We start from the raw sequence: 15,215 nt of genomic DNA on the forward strand, positions 1-15,215 counted from the left end.
AAAAGGGATCCATTTCAATTCTAGGCAGTTTCTAGACAACTGAGGAAGAGATTGGAAGAAGTCTTTGAGGCCTGTAATCTCCCTACCTGAATTCTCCAGGGACTGACCAACCTTGGGGAATATAATTCATTGTGTACCCCTTAAAATTCAGGACTATCCTTATGATAGAGAGCTGCCCTAGAGCATGGCAGGCTAGCTCTTCAACAGCCTTGGTTGTTTTCACTAGATTACAAATCGTAAAATGCTTTGGCCTTGCTGTTCTGAACAGGATACCTCTAGCACCAGTTTGGAGAATACCCAGAATCAGTCTTTTAAAAATAAAGATTCAAAAGAAAATAATCTCAGTTAACTGGGGTAGTGCTCAGAATTGAACAAAGATTAGGTAAGTACATAGAGGGAAAGATACTTATTTGTTAAATAAGTAACATTAACCCTGTGGGAAAAAGTAAAGAATCTTGGTGAACCCAAGGCTGAATATAAAGTGACTGCACAAAAACAATTCAGAAGCATATTTAATGGCAAAGAAATAATCTGACTCCAACAGCTGACTCCATCTTTACTCGGGTAATCAACATGTGATGGTAACAACTACTACTTACTGAGCATTCACTATACGAACCAGTCACTGGCAAAGAATTTACATGTATATCATTTAATCAATTATGCTTATTATGTAGGTTCTCTAACAGCACCCATTTTAAGTATATACAAAGTGAAACTTTAAAAAGTTTAAAAACTAGGCTAGGTACAGTGGCTCACGCCTGTAATTCCAGCACTTTGGGAGGTCAAAATGGGAGGACTGCTTCAGTTCAAGAATTCAAGACCAGCCTGGGCAACACTGTAAGACCGCATCTCTACAAAAAATTAAAAAAATAAATTAGCCATGTGCAGTGGCACATGCCTGTAGTTCCAACTACTCAGGAGGCTGAAGTAGGAGGATTTCTTGAGCTGAGGATGTAGAGGCCGCAGTGAGCTATGATCACACAACCACATTCCAGCATGGGTGACAGAATGAGAACCTGTCTTTAAAACAAAACAAAAAAAAAAAAATGAAAAGAAAAAAGAAAAACTGTCTGAGGATTACTAGCCAACCAAGATTTAAAATCAGGCTTTCTGTCTGACTCCAAAACCCTACTCTAGGCCTGGATTTCTGGAGAAACAAATCACAGAAAAGTTCTAAAATTATTATAATAGATGCTTTATTAAAAAAGAAACTGCTCTAACAATTTTTGAACAGGAAGATAATTAAAAAGTTCACAAATACGTGGAAATTAAACAACATGCTCTTAACAACCAATGGGTCAAAGAAGAAATGAATAGGAAAATTAAATCTTGGGATAAAACTGAAACACAACATACCAACACTTATAGATGCATCAAAAGCAGTTAAGAGAGAAGTTTATAGCAATAAATGCATGTGTATAAAGAAGAAAGATCTCAAATAACCTAATATTATACCACAAGGAGCTAGAAAAAGAACAAACTAAGTCCAAAGTTAGAAGAAGGAGGGAAATAATAAAAATTAGTGTTACCGAAATGCCAAGGGTTTAGTCTAGGTCCTGCTGCTCATTGCACAGAAAGTCAATCACAGAGACGATGCGTATTACCAGGGAAGAAGGCTTTTTTGGGTGCTGTGTCTGAGGAGAACAGATCAATCTCAAATCCATCTCTTTCACACACTAAAATTAGGAGTTTATATAGCAGAAAATAAATGCAACTATGTGTGGGAAAGCAAGAATTAGGGAGGAATAAGAAGAATGACTTGGTCAACAAGTAATCAATCAGGCAATCATGACAGGTGAGGGGTCAGTGTCTCAATGTCCAGATGTGGTGATCTGGTAAGTTTCTGTTCCTTGATACTATCTGGGAGGCCCAAAGGTTGTTTTCCTGAGAAAGGAACTCAGATATGACAAATACGAGTTTCTCAAGTTTTAAGACTGAGAAGGTCAATTTCTTGGTTTATTAATGATAAACACTAAACATCAGTTCCATGGGCCAATTGAGCTGGTTTCAATGGCAGAAATAAATGAAATAGAGACTATAAAAAGTAATAGAGAAATATCAATCAAATTAAGAGTTTATTTTTTTCAGATCCAGTGCTGGTTGGTATTTTATTAGAAGAAGATAAACAAAATTGACAAACCTCTAGCTAGACTTAAGAAAAAAAGAGAGGAGACTCATGTAAGTAAAATTATAAGTGAAAGAAGATACATTACCACTAATACTACAGTAATACAAAGGGTCATAAGAGATTACTATGAACAATTATATACCAAGAAATTAAATAATATAGATGAAACTGATAAATTTATAGAAACATAATCTACCAAGTCTGAATCATGAATAAATATTTGAATAAACAATGACTGAATCAGTAATCACAAACTTAACAATAAAGAAAAGCCCAGGATCTGATGATTTCACAGCTGAATTCTGCTAAATTCTTTTTACAAGGCCAACATTACCCTGGTACCAAAGCCAACCAAAATACTACAAGAAAAGAAAATTGCAGGCCAATATTCCAATGAACAAACATGCAGAAATCCTCAACAAAATACTACCAAATTGAATTCAATATAGTGATAAAAGGATCATTTACCACAACCAAGTGGGATTTATCCTTGGGATGCAAGGATGGCTCAACATGCACAAATTGGTAAATGTGAAATACCACATTAACAGAATGAAGGACAAAAACCATATGAGCATCTCAAAAAATGCTGAAGAAGCATTTGACAGAATTTATCTTTACCTAATAAAAACTTTCAACAACTTAGGTATAGAAGCAATGTACTGTAACACAGTAAATGTCACATATGACAAGCTCACAGATAACATCATACTCTGTGGAGAAAAGCTGAAAACTTTCTTCTGAGATCAGGAATAAGACAAAGGGATCCACTTTTGCACTTTGATTCAATATAGTACCTTAAGTTCTAGCCAGAGTAATTAGAAAAAAAAAAAAAAAAAAAAAAAGAAAGAAAAGTATCCAAATTGAAAAGAAGTTAAACTGTCTCTGTTTGCAGATGACATGATCTTACATACAGAAAACTCTAAATATGCCAACAAACTATTAGACTAATAATTCAGTAAAGTTTCAGGGTATAAAATCAACACAGAAAAATCAATCACGTTTCTATATACTAACAATGAACTACCTGAAAAAGTAATAAAACAATATCATTCACAATAGCATAAACAAAACACTAGGAATAAATTTAACCAAAGAGGTGACAGATCTGTACGCCAAAAAGTTTTTAAAAATTGATGAAAGAAACCAAAGAGATCTCCAGGCATTTGGAGCACCCACTCACCTAGATGAGCAGCCTGAGCCACCCTACCCTTTCTGTGCAGAGATTGTGGTGCCGTGGGACCCTCTCTGCTCCATACACAGTCAGATCTCCAGGCATTCAAAGAACCTGCTCACCTGCATTGGCAGCCTGAGTCACCCCACCCTTCCTTTGCAGAGATCTGTGTGGAGGGGGCTTTCTCAGCTTCACACTCAGGCAGGCAGAGCACCTACTTGCCATGATCAGCAGTCTGAGCTGCCCCATCTTTCCTGAGCAGACATTGTGGTGTAGTAGGACTGTCTCTGCTCCACAACCAGGCAGATTTCCAGGCATTCTGACCATCTGCTCACCTGAATCATCAGCCTGGCCCATCCTTTCTCCCAGTAAATAAGGGTTAAGTATATATGTAGCTGTGTTTGCCTCAGTTGACTTAGCTGTACATGCCATCTACTGGCCTGTAGGTGGGATCCCATAGCCCATAGAAGAAGAAAAAATCCTACCTGCATTAAAATGACTACAAAAATTGGAAGCACTAGTGTCCCCAGATGAGAAGGAACAGGGCAAGAAATCGGGCACCACAAAAAATGTGAATGTAGTAACACCACCAAAGGATCACACTAGCTGTCAAGCAATGGTTCCTAGCCAAAATGGAAACTCAGAAATGACTAAGAATTCAAAGCATGAATTGCAAGGAAGCTCTCAACAAGATCCAAAAGACGGTTGAAAATAGACACAAACTTCTAAAGTAATCTGGGAAATGAAAGAAGAGATAAACATCTTCAAAAGAAATCAATCAGATCTTATGGAATTGAAAAGCTTACTTAAGAAATTTCAAAATACAATTAAAAAATTATCAATTGACTGGACCAAGCAGAAGAAAGAAATGCAGAGCTTGAAGACTGGTCTTTTTTAACTAACCCAGTTAGACAAAAATACAGAAAAGAAGAATTTTAATAAATGAACAAAGTCTTTGAGAAATATAAGATTATGTAAAGCAGCCAAACCTACAAGATACCGGCATTCCTGAGAGAGAAAAAGAAAAAGCAAACAATCCAAAAAACATATTTGATGAAATACTTCAAGAAAATTTCCCTAATCTTTGTCCAGATATGAGAAATCCAGAGAACACCTGTGAGATACTGGACAAAATGAACATCACCAAGGCATATAGTCACCAGAATGTCCAAGGTCAACACTAAAGAAAAAATCTTAAGGAGAGCTAAAGGAAAAGGTCAGATCATGTACAAAGAGAAACCCGTCAAGCTAACAGTAGCCTTCTCAGCAGAAACATTATAAGCCAGGAGAGATTGGGGTCCTATTTTCAGCATTCTTAAAGAAAAATTCAAACCAAGAATATCATATCACACCAAACTAAATTTTACACATGAAGAATAGATAAAATCTTATCCAGGCAAGCAAGTGCTAAGAGAATTGGGTTACCACCAGACCAGGTGACAAGAGATCCTTAAGGGAGCTCTACATATGGAAAGGAAAGAAAAATATCTGCTACCACAAAAACACTATTAAGAACATAGCCAAGAAACCCTAGAAAGCAACTACACAATATAAAATACAAAGAAACCAGCTAACAAATTCACAATATGATCAAAACCTCACATATCAAATATTAACCTTCAATGTAAACATCTAACCAGCCCATTTAAAAGGTACAGAGGGACAAGTCGGATAAAAAACAAGATGCATCTGTCTGCTGTCTTCAAGAGACCAATCTCACATGTAACGACACACACAGGCTCAAAGTAAAGGGTTGGAAAAGGATCATGCAAATAAAAAACAAAAAAGAGCAGGGATCATTATTCTTATATGAGATATAACAGAGTTTAAACCAGCAAAAATAAAAAGGACAAAGATGTGCATTACATAATGAAAAAGGTTCAATTCAACAAGAAGATTTAACTATCCTAAATATATACATACCCAACATTTGGACCACTCAGATTTATAAAACAAGTACTTCTAGACTTACAAAAAGACTTAGCCAGTCACACAATAAGAGCGGGGGACTTAACACCCCACCAACAGCATCAGACCATCAAGGCAGAAAATGAGCAAACAAATAAAATTCCACACGACCATTCGAACCTAACAGACATCTACAGAATACTCCACCCATCAACCAGAGAATTACATTCTTCTCTTCTACACATGGAACATACTCCAAGATTGACCACATGCTAAGCCATAAAGCAAGTCTCTATAAATACACAAAATTGAAATTATACCAACCATACTCTCAGACCACAACAGAATAAAAATAGAAGTCAATATCAAGAAGATATCTCAAAACCACAAATTATATGGAAATTAAACAATTTCAGTCAGGCATGGTGGCTCACACCTATAATCGTAGCACTTTGGGAGGCTGAGCTAGGTAGATTGCCTGAGCTTAATTTGAGACCAGCCTGGGCAACACGCTGAAATCTATCTCTACTAAAATACAAAAAATTAGCTGGGTGTGGGGGTGCACGTCTGTAGTCTCAGCTACTCAGGAGGCTGAGGAATGAGAAATGCTTAAATCCGGGGTGGGAATCGCTTGACCCTGGGAGGCCAAGGCTGCACTGAGCTGTGATTGTGCCACCACACTTCAGCCTGGGAGACAGAGTGAGACCCTGTCCTAAAAAAAAAAAATTGAAATCAGCTGTTTAAAGGAAAAAACTAATAATCTGGCTCTTTTGAAGCCTATTTTACACATCACTTTTTAACTATTAATGGTCACTTTGGAAATGGCCAATTCAGCTGACTGGTATGAGATATTACGGGTTTCAGACTAGGAGTTATTAGTTATAATTCTGTAATTATGATTATATTGCTGAGTATATAAAAATGAGTATCATATATAATAGTAGTACAAGCCAGGCATGGTGGCTCATGCCTATAACCCCAATGACTTGGAAGGCTGAAGAGGAAGAACTGCGTGAGGCCAGAAGTTTGAGACCAGCCTGAGTAACACAGTGAGACCCTGTCTCTAAAAAAAACAAACCCCAAACAAACTTAGCTGCCATGGTGGCATGGCCTGTGTTCCCTGCTACTGAGGAGGCTGAGGTGGGAGTTCTTGAACACCAAAACTCCAGGCTGCAGTTGAGTCACGATTGTGCCCTGCAGTCCGGCCTGGGCGATGGAGCAGGACCCTATCTAAAAAAAAAAAGTAGTAGAAAGGTTTGTAACTTTGACTAGTGTAGTGAACATAAACAGAAGGTTTTAATGATAAAGACATCTGGAAACTAACATGAGACCATGATGACAGAGTGTCAGATTTATGACTAAAGAGGTTTGCTAGAGTTGGCTGAAGAATGTGTTCCTTCGAGAAAAATTGTATTTGCACGAATAAAACCATTTATATCAAAAGAAATGTCAATATCTCAATGAAAATTTACAAACAAATCCCTAGAAGTGTAATAGGAAAACTGTTAAAGTAGTACAGTGGCAATTCTTAATGGGTTAGGCCAGAAAAAATATAAAATCTCACATACATAAAATAGTTTTACACAGATGTCACAGAATTCTTGAATTCCCTGAAGCTCCAGGTGTCAGGTTAAGAACTCATGTTTTAACCTCTTTTGCCATAGATCACACTAAAACATCTTATTCTTATTTCCTTCTTTGCCCCTGCTGTACCTTGCTGTTAGAAACTCCAATGTCCCTGCTAAGAGTACAACGCAGGAGGAGCCCCTAAGTAAAATTCTGAATGCATTTCTAACTATATTTGGGAGTCAGGTTTCAGCGTTTTAATTCAACTCTACTTAGATATGCTATGTACTACATAGGTTCCAGTTCCCTTGGATAGATTACAAAATCTACTCTATGTGTAATGCAAGTTTATCCCAAATTATTTCATTTACAAATGAACATCTGGAATACATGTTTACAAATTCAGGAACACACACATACACATTAGTTATAATTACTTGAGCACTAACTATGGTATAGACACACGTTGAATATTTTACATGCATTATCTTCTTTAATTCTCACAACTACCATATCAGATAGGTATAGTTATTATACCAGTATACCGCTGAGGAAACTGGGGCTGAGAAAGGTTAAATAAAAACTGTTCAAAGTTACAAAGTATGGGAAAGGCTGAGACTTGGTTCTAGGTCCATTTAACTCCAGGTCTAGTGTTACTGCACTTCTAATGCCGCTATATAAAAATCCATTTTGGATAAAACAGTACTTTTTGGTTAGAATAAAACAAGGTTAAAGCAGAAGTGATACAATGGCAGGTATGTTTTGACTCTCTAGTCATACAGAATAAATGGATGGTTTCCTAATATAGATCACAAAATTGGTACAGAAATATATAGTGATGTTGACCTCTCTCTCTGTTAAAAGTAAAAATAAATAAATAAAAGTTTAAAAGTTTCTGACCTAATTCCTAAGAAAAAAATTTCTTCGATATTTAAAAAGGATGAGAAAAACCTGCTCTGAACCTAATTTTGAACAAATAAATAAGAATTGAAATAAAAGGGACAGGAAAAAGTTACTGGGCCATTTATTGGCTGGCCTTGCCAAGAACAAGAACGTTAGGCATATTTGGATACATAGTCTAAACCGACTTTTTTTTTTTGCAGAGAAGGTTCAACATCTTTTGATGATATGCCTATCAGTTAAAAAAAAGTCTGCATGACTTCCAAATAGTATACATTAATAAATTATATACCTTTGCAACTATACTACCATATTATGTACATCTGTAAAACATACCCAAAATATAAATTAAAGAATGAGCTAAAGATTTTTCATTTAAAAACTTTTATTTGGTACCTCCTCCACAGCAGACATTTTGTGCCTGCTGGAGATAGCACTAGGAACAATGTTCCTGATCTTACGGAGCTTACATCTTAAGAGGGAGGGACCAGGGAGATAGGTAGCAAATAACTATGTCTGTTAGCAATAAAAAACTGTAAAGAAAAAAACAATATATGAAGATTGGAAATAATAAAAGGCTATTTTGATAGCGTTGTTAGGGAAACTTGAATGTTAGATGATACTAGAGCAAAGTTAAATATTTATTTAAAAGATGAAAAACAATATTTTCAAATATCTTGCTAATTATGATGTTTTCACACCATCATTTGCTATTATCTCAAGGCACTGCTAGGGTGAGATTCATTTTTAAGAACAGTATATAGGAATCTATATTTCAAATACTCTTCTTGTCTCAGGTCCAATTAGACTGTCATTGTTTCTACACTGAATATAATCTGAATGATGAAATAATACGCCATTTCTTGGAGTAAATGGCATCAGTGCCATTGCTTGGAGTAAATGGCATCAGCTATGTCTTTTTCTTGTGGTTCATCATTTGATACTGGTGTTATCCTTGATTTGGTTTTGATGGCAGAATCTTTTTCAAAGTTTTGTCCATGTTTTGAGGATTTAGTTAAAACCTGATAACAGAATCTATAAATTCACTTAATTGGGCAAACATAACCAATAATATATTCTTGAGGAAGGGTGCTTGTCATTCCCTCTACCCTGTATAACTCCCACTCGTTTTTTCAGGATCCCTTAATGTCCTGTGATATGTAACTGACATTGGGCCCAAGCATAGGTGACAATGCCAATTTATATATTAAATATCAGTAAAATTTATTTTGTATTTTACTTAAAGTACATATAAGTAAAATACCTTATATTTTCTTCCCATACTCCAAAATAGCATCTTCAAGATGGACCATAGGATATTAAAAAAACTCACTGTTCTAAGTCTTCAGAAAAATGGGTTTGGGAAACGCTTAGATGAAAGCTGATAAACTCATGACATGAGCTCCTAAAAGAGAAGAGTTCTGATAGGCTTGTAACAATGAGACTGTATGGATCTTTTTTTTTTTTTTTTTTTTTTTTTTTGAGACAGTCTTGCTCTGTCACCCAGGCTGGAGTGCAGTGGCACAGTCTTGGCTCACTGAAAACTGTGCCTCCCAAGTTCAAGTGATTCTTGTGCTTCAGCTTCCCAGGTAACTGGGACTACAGGTATGCGCCACCATGCCCAGCTAATTTTTGTATTTTTAGTAGAGATGGGGTTTCACCATCTCGGCCAGGCTGATCTTGAACTCCTGGCCTCAAGTGATCTGCCCACCTCTGCCTCCCAAAGTGCTGGGATTACAGGCACGAGCCACCACACCCAGAAGATCAGTTCTTTAAAAGGCTACACTTACAATATACTAATAAGACAGTTTCTTTGATTAAACACATATTTACATATGCATATTTTGCTCAGTGAAAAACCAAAATGTTAACTATGGTGACTTTAGCAGTGATGTTATTTTTTTTTTGCTTCTTTGTATTTGCTAATTTTCTACAATAATTATGCATTATTTGCATAATAAAGGTTTAAACAGCGTTAAATAGAAGTACACATACAAAGCTGGAAGGTGATAGAACCAACTAAAGAATATAATAAATCTTTAAGAATAACATAAGGATAAATCCAGAAGTTTTCATAAGCCAAGAAAAGCTTATAAAAGTGTCAAGACACACTCAAAGCAATATTTAAAGCTATACTCAAGGCAAGAATACAGAGATCTATCCTTGTAATAGAAAGAAAGCAGAGATAAGGTAAGAAACTAGAGAGCATCTATATGTGAATTCTGAGTTCATGTCTCTTCCTCCAGCTCATTTCACATTGCCTAAAGAAAGGACAAGTTGTGAATAAAATTAGAGAAAACATAAAAACAATCTTCAGAACACTTGAGATGGGCATGTGCCTTGACTTTCAAAGAAGAAAGAGAAGGCAAATTGCAAGAAATTTATGTTTTAAAATAAGTAAGTTGGTAGGTCATGACCATACCAAAATATGTCAAGCTTGCTTCTACTTTTAAAGAATAATTTGTAATTAACTGCATATTGACATTTTGAAATATGTCAAATAAGTACGTGTACAAGTACACATACAATCATCATAGATTCAACAGCTACAAATACAGATGATACAGGTTGAGCATCACTAATCCAAAAATCCAAAATTCTCCAAAATCTGAAACTTTTTGAGCACTGACATGATGGGCACAGGAAATGCTTATTAGAGCATTTTGGATTTTAAATTAGGGATGCTCATCTGGTAAATATAATGCGAATATTCTAAAATCTGAAAAAATAAAAAAATTCAAAACTTTTGGTCCCAAGCTTTTCGGATACTCAACCTGTATAAATGACCAAATACTATAAGCAGAGTTGCTGACATGAGTTTTTGCAACCATGAACAACTCTTAGTAAACTTCTGAAGAGAAGAAAGTACAATCTTTCCTCTACTTCCTTATATGGTAGCTGCATTACTGGAATCAGTGTATACTAAAACCATGCCCCAGACAATGTGTGTTTATAAGGAAATCAGAGTTAAGTTATTTCTAGGCTTAGAGAATCATAAACATGTTTCACTGCTACACGAATATGCAAGGGGAGATCTAAAAGTCATTCAGGTTGCAGGATAAATCTTCACTGTGTATGACTGGCTGGGATATAGCAGCAGGATGTTTAACATCCCTGGCCCTTGCCTTTCATATCATTGTAATGTACGATTACAACCCTCTATCTTTGTGCTAAATAAAAAAAATTGCCCCACAAGTTTCCAAAATTGCCTCTAGATGGCAATAGTATCCTTGTTGTAAATTACTGATCTCTTAGCATAGGATACACCATGGTACCTTCATAAAGCTTTATATATAACAGAAAACATCTTCAAGTTCTACTTAATGATGCTCTCATCTTGGAAGGTAAAGAAAGCAGGGACCAGGATAAATTTGAGAATGACATGAACTTACAAGAGCCATACTGAATATGTTTAGGTTTAAATATTGTGAAAAACATTTAAAATATAAAATAAATTAGCACTAGTCAGCCCTAACTGATCAGAATACTTCATTTTACCTGACAAAATATTTAAAGCAGAAAAGCCAATAACAGGCCCCTACTTCTCTTCAGAAGTCTTAGAATATAAATGAAGAAGAGACAGGTTCCTTGCTTTTCCTGAAAAAATCTCAGGCGAAATGAGAAGCTTGCTTTAATTAAATGAAAGAGTGAAGAGAGGCAAACTATGAAAGATCCGAGCTTAGCTCCCAGACGATGCATTAAGTTTCTACCCCTTACCCCATTTACTCCATGCCACAGGTCTGGAAGAGTTGTAACCACATCCCTAGCATTCCCAGGGACAAGGTGCTTTTTTGAATGGGACATTATCTGGCCCTAGAACAGGACTAAAAGAAAGGTCTGCGCTGGAGTTGAAACCACTTCATTTCTTGTTGAGAATACACAATAAATAGGTCTATTTCTTTTTAAAAGATCATACAGATTTTTCTATTAAACCCAACTATATGGGTGGATTATAAAAAATATCTGATAAACTTATCCCTTTAGCTAACTTGGGAGCCATTTTGCAGCTATGGCTCACAAGCACTTTTGTTATTTATTCCTTTAAATCATTCCAATATTAATAGAAAAAACTCATGATGAACAAAAATGAAATTTTAAATAAGGACAGCACTTGATGCAAAAAGAAAAGCTGGTAATACTGATCCCATCTTTGTTTTAAACTTGTATATATTGTGTTGGTTATGAATTTTTTTTGCATGACTTGATTTTTTAAAAGATTGTATTAAAATAGTTCAAAGTTTTTTTTTTTTTTTTTTTCTGTTTTTAGGAGTGGAGGTTTAACAGACAAAATAAAGAGAAAAGAGAACAGCTCTCTCTCTAGTGAAAGAAAGGGGCTTCGGAAAGGGAAGGACCCTAAAGTTTTGTTTTTTTGAGACAGGGTCTCACTCCGTCATCCAGTCTGGAGTGAGGTGGCGCCATCTGGGCTCCCTGAAACCCCCGCATCGTGTCCCCCAAGTAGTTGGGACTACAGGCGTGCGCCACCACGCCCGGCTAATTTTTGTATATTTAGTAGACACGGGGTTTCAACATGTTAGCCAGGCTCGTCTAGAACTCTTGAGCTCGAGTTCAAGTGATTTGCCTGCCTCGGCCTTCCAAAGTGCTAGGATTATAGGCGCGAGCCACGGCACCTGGCCTTAAAATACTTTTTATCTTGATGACTGAGGGTGTGTGTGTGTGTGTGTGTGTGTGTGTGTGTGTGTGTGTGTGTGTGTGTGTGTGTGTTTTAGCGTCCCCTTGAATTTTGGGTGTGTGTGTGTGTGTGTGTGTGTGTGTGTTTTAGCGTCCCCTTGAATTTTGGGCAGAACGAAGTGCCTCCTTGGTCTTCAGTAGTTCAAGAATAAGCAGAACCTCTTTTCACTAATAGGTTTGAGAGTACTGGGAGGCCTCAGTGCTTCCATATTTGTACTTCTCTTAGACGTACTATTTCAACAAATACACATACAGTTTTTGAGACAAGGTCTCGCTCTGTTGCCAACGCTGGAGCATAGTGGGGTGATTATACCAACAAATATTTAAGCAACTTACAACACTAGTTATAGCAGAGTGCCTAAGGGCATCTCCCTCAATCCTGGGAGGTCAACCACTTTCCTTCTGGACCTGGTACAGGTGCACCAAGGTGTAAATCGCGCTGCAGCAGATTAGATAAAGATAAGGCAGTGGTTTCCCCTGTACCAGGACTTGGTCAGGACCAAGGCAGCCCTGGAAAAGCAGAGCCTGTTAGGTTCAGAAACTAAATTCTGGAAGGGTAAAAAGCAAATTCATTACCGACAGCTGTAACCATGGTTGTGGGGCCCACAATCGTGCCCCTCCCAGCCACCCCTCTTCTCTGGGAAGCTGATGGGGGCGCCGGGAGAGGCTGACGGGGCGGCCTGCCTTTACGCACCCTGTTCGCGAGGAATCCGCACCAGGCAGTCCACCATGCCTTTGTACCGCGCCTCCGGGCTGATCTGCTTCGACGACGCCTGCACTTGCAGCAGCAGCTTCACCCGCTCGATGGGCGCCACCGCTGTCTTGGACACAGCTGCCGCGACTCCACCGGCCAGAAGGTCCTTCCCGAAAGACGAGGCGTCAAACAGCCGCTTTTCTGCCTTCTTCTTCGGAGGCTCACGATGCATGATGGAGAAGGATATAAAAACTGGCAGCAGTGGCTAAAAATGAGTGTGGGAGCGACGATGAAGGGAAGCTGAAAACCGCTGTAGCATCGTCCTGGCGAGAAAGTGGCTCTTGGGACGCTGGGAGAGCTGCGCGCTGGCGTGGGGCGTTCGGAAAAGCTGCGCAGGCGCTCCAACGGCCTCCAGCCACTAGGCGCCTGACACGTGGCACCTGACACGTGATGCCTGGCACGTGACTCCTGACACGTGGCTTCTGGATGTGCGGTGACGCCTGCGCACTTCTACTAGCGGAGCCTGGGCTTTCTGATGAGGGAGGGGTCCGGAGGCGGTGAGCACCGAGCAGGAAAAGTGAGTGGAGGGACCCAGGAGAGCCAGTTCTGTATGAAGAAATTTAGTAGCTGAGACTAGGCCAGAGCAGTCAACCAGCGGTGTGAGATTAACAGAATTTAGTTGTTTATTTTTATTTTTTATTTGTTTATTTTTTTTGGAGACATAGTCACCCAGGCTGGAGTGCAGTGGCGCCATCTCGGCTCACTGCAACCTCCTCCTGCTGGGTTCTTGCCATTCTCCTTGCTCAGCCTCCAGAGTAGGTGGGACTACAGGCACCTGCCACCACACCAGGCTAATTATTTTGTATTTTTAGTAGAGACAGGGTTTCACCTTGTTAGCCAGGATAGTCTCGATCTCCTGACCTTGTGAGCCACCCGCCTCGGCCTCCCAAAGTGCTGGGATTACAGGCGTGAGCCACTGGCCAGAATTTAGTTTAGTTACCAGTATTATCCCCTTCATTTTCTTAATCGCTTTAATCTGTTATGTTCTCTTTCACCAGAGATGGTTCCTTTGACCTTTCTTGGCATCTTAAAAAAGACAGTCTTATATGTAGTGTGATTCAAGTAATGTTCCCCTTAAATTTCTCCCTATGTGCCTGTTAATCCTTCAAATTCCCTTGGAAATTGCTTTAATCCGTTCTTTTAATTAAGCAGGGATCCTTTGTCTAGTCACTTTCTGTGTCGTTTTGCTGATTGTGCCCCCATAGCATAATACATGTTCTTCTTTTTCATATTGTATTTAAATTGATAATATCCAGAGCAGTGGTTCTTAATCCAGACTGCACATTCAAAGGGATGAGTGGTGTTTTGTTTTGTTTTTCAAATTGATGCTTGGGATTAGGCCCTGCCCATTAAATCAGGACGTCTAGAAGTGAGGCCTGGCATCAGTATTTAAATTCTCCAGGTAATTCTAATGTTTGAAGTAATTCTAATTCTAGGGTTGAGGGCCAATGACCTATCTAGAAGAGTAGTTCACAAACTTTTCGACTGTGGGACCCCTCTTTATTCACTGAAAAATTATTGCAGGCCAGGTACCAGTAATCCCAAAACTTTGGGCCAAGTCTAGCCTAGGCAACATAGTGAGACCCCTCCTTTACAAAAAAAAAAAAAAAAAAAAAAAAAAAAAAAAAGCTGGGCATGGCTGCACAAGCCTGTAGTCCTAAGTATAGCTACTCAGGAGGCTGAGACAGGAGGATTGCTTGATCCCAGGAGTTGGAGGCTGCATGAGCTATGATCTCACCACTGCACTCCAGCCTGGGCAACAGAGCAGGGCCCTGTCTCTTAAAAAAAATTATTGAAGACACAATGAACCTTCTGTTTTTGTTATGTATATTGGCATTTACCACTCAGAAATTAAAACACAATTTAAAAACATTTAATTCATTTAAAATAAAAATAATCCATTACAGGATAGTATAAGTAAGACTTTTAAATAAAAAATGTAGTAGAAAAATAGTATTGTTTTATATTTTTGAATCTCTAATGTCTGGCTTAATAAAAGGCAGCTAGATTCACATTACTGCTTTTGCATTCGGTCTGTTGCAATATCACATATGTAGCCACTGAAAACTCCAGTTTATTCAGGACAGAATGAA

General features: G+C 38.1%; 1 protein-coding gene across 2 annotated transcripts in view; it reads right to left on the reverse strand.

The window, feature by feature from the left end:
* SLC25A31 (solute carrier family 25 member 31) overlaps positions 1-13,799 on the reverse strand; it is a 33,244-nt gene extending 19,445 nt beyond the window's left edge. Inside the window, exon 1 of one of the 2 annotated variants that reach the window (XM_003899170.5) lies at positions 13,063-13,784. In XM_003899170.5, coding sequence (XP_003899219.1) covers positions 13,063-13,294 — 232 coding nt within the window. In that variant the 5' untranslated portion in view covers positions 13,295-13,784. Of the gene's footprint in view, positions 1-13,062 lie in introns of both variants that reach the window. The other variant, XM_017959038.3, reaches the window with a different exon arrangement.
* Between the last annotated feature and the right edge of the window lie 1,416 nt (positions 13,800-15,215).

Source organism: Papio anubis, chromosome 3 (assembly GCF_008728515.1).
Source record: "Papio anubis isolate 15944 chromosome 3, Panubis1.0, whole genome shotgun sequence".
Taxonomy (NCBI): domain Eukaryota; kingdom Metazoa; phylum Chordata; class Mammalia; order Primates; family Cercopithecidae; genus Papio; species Papio anubis.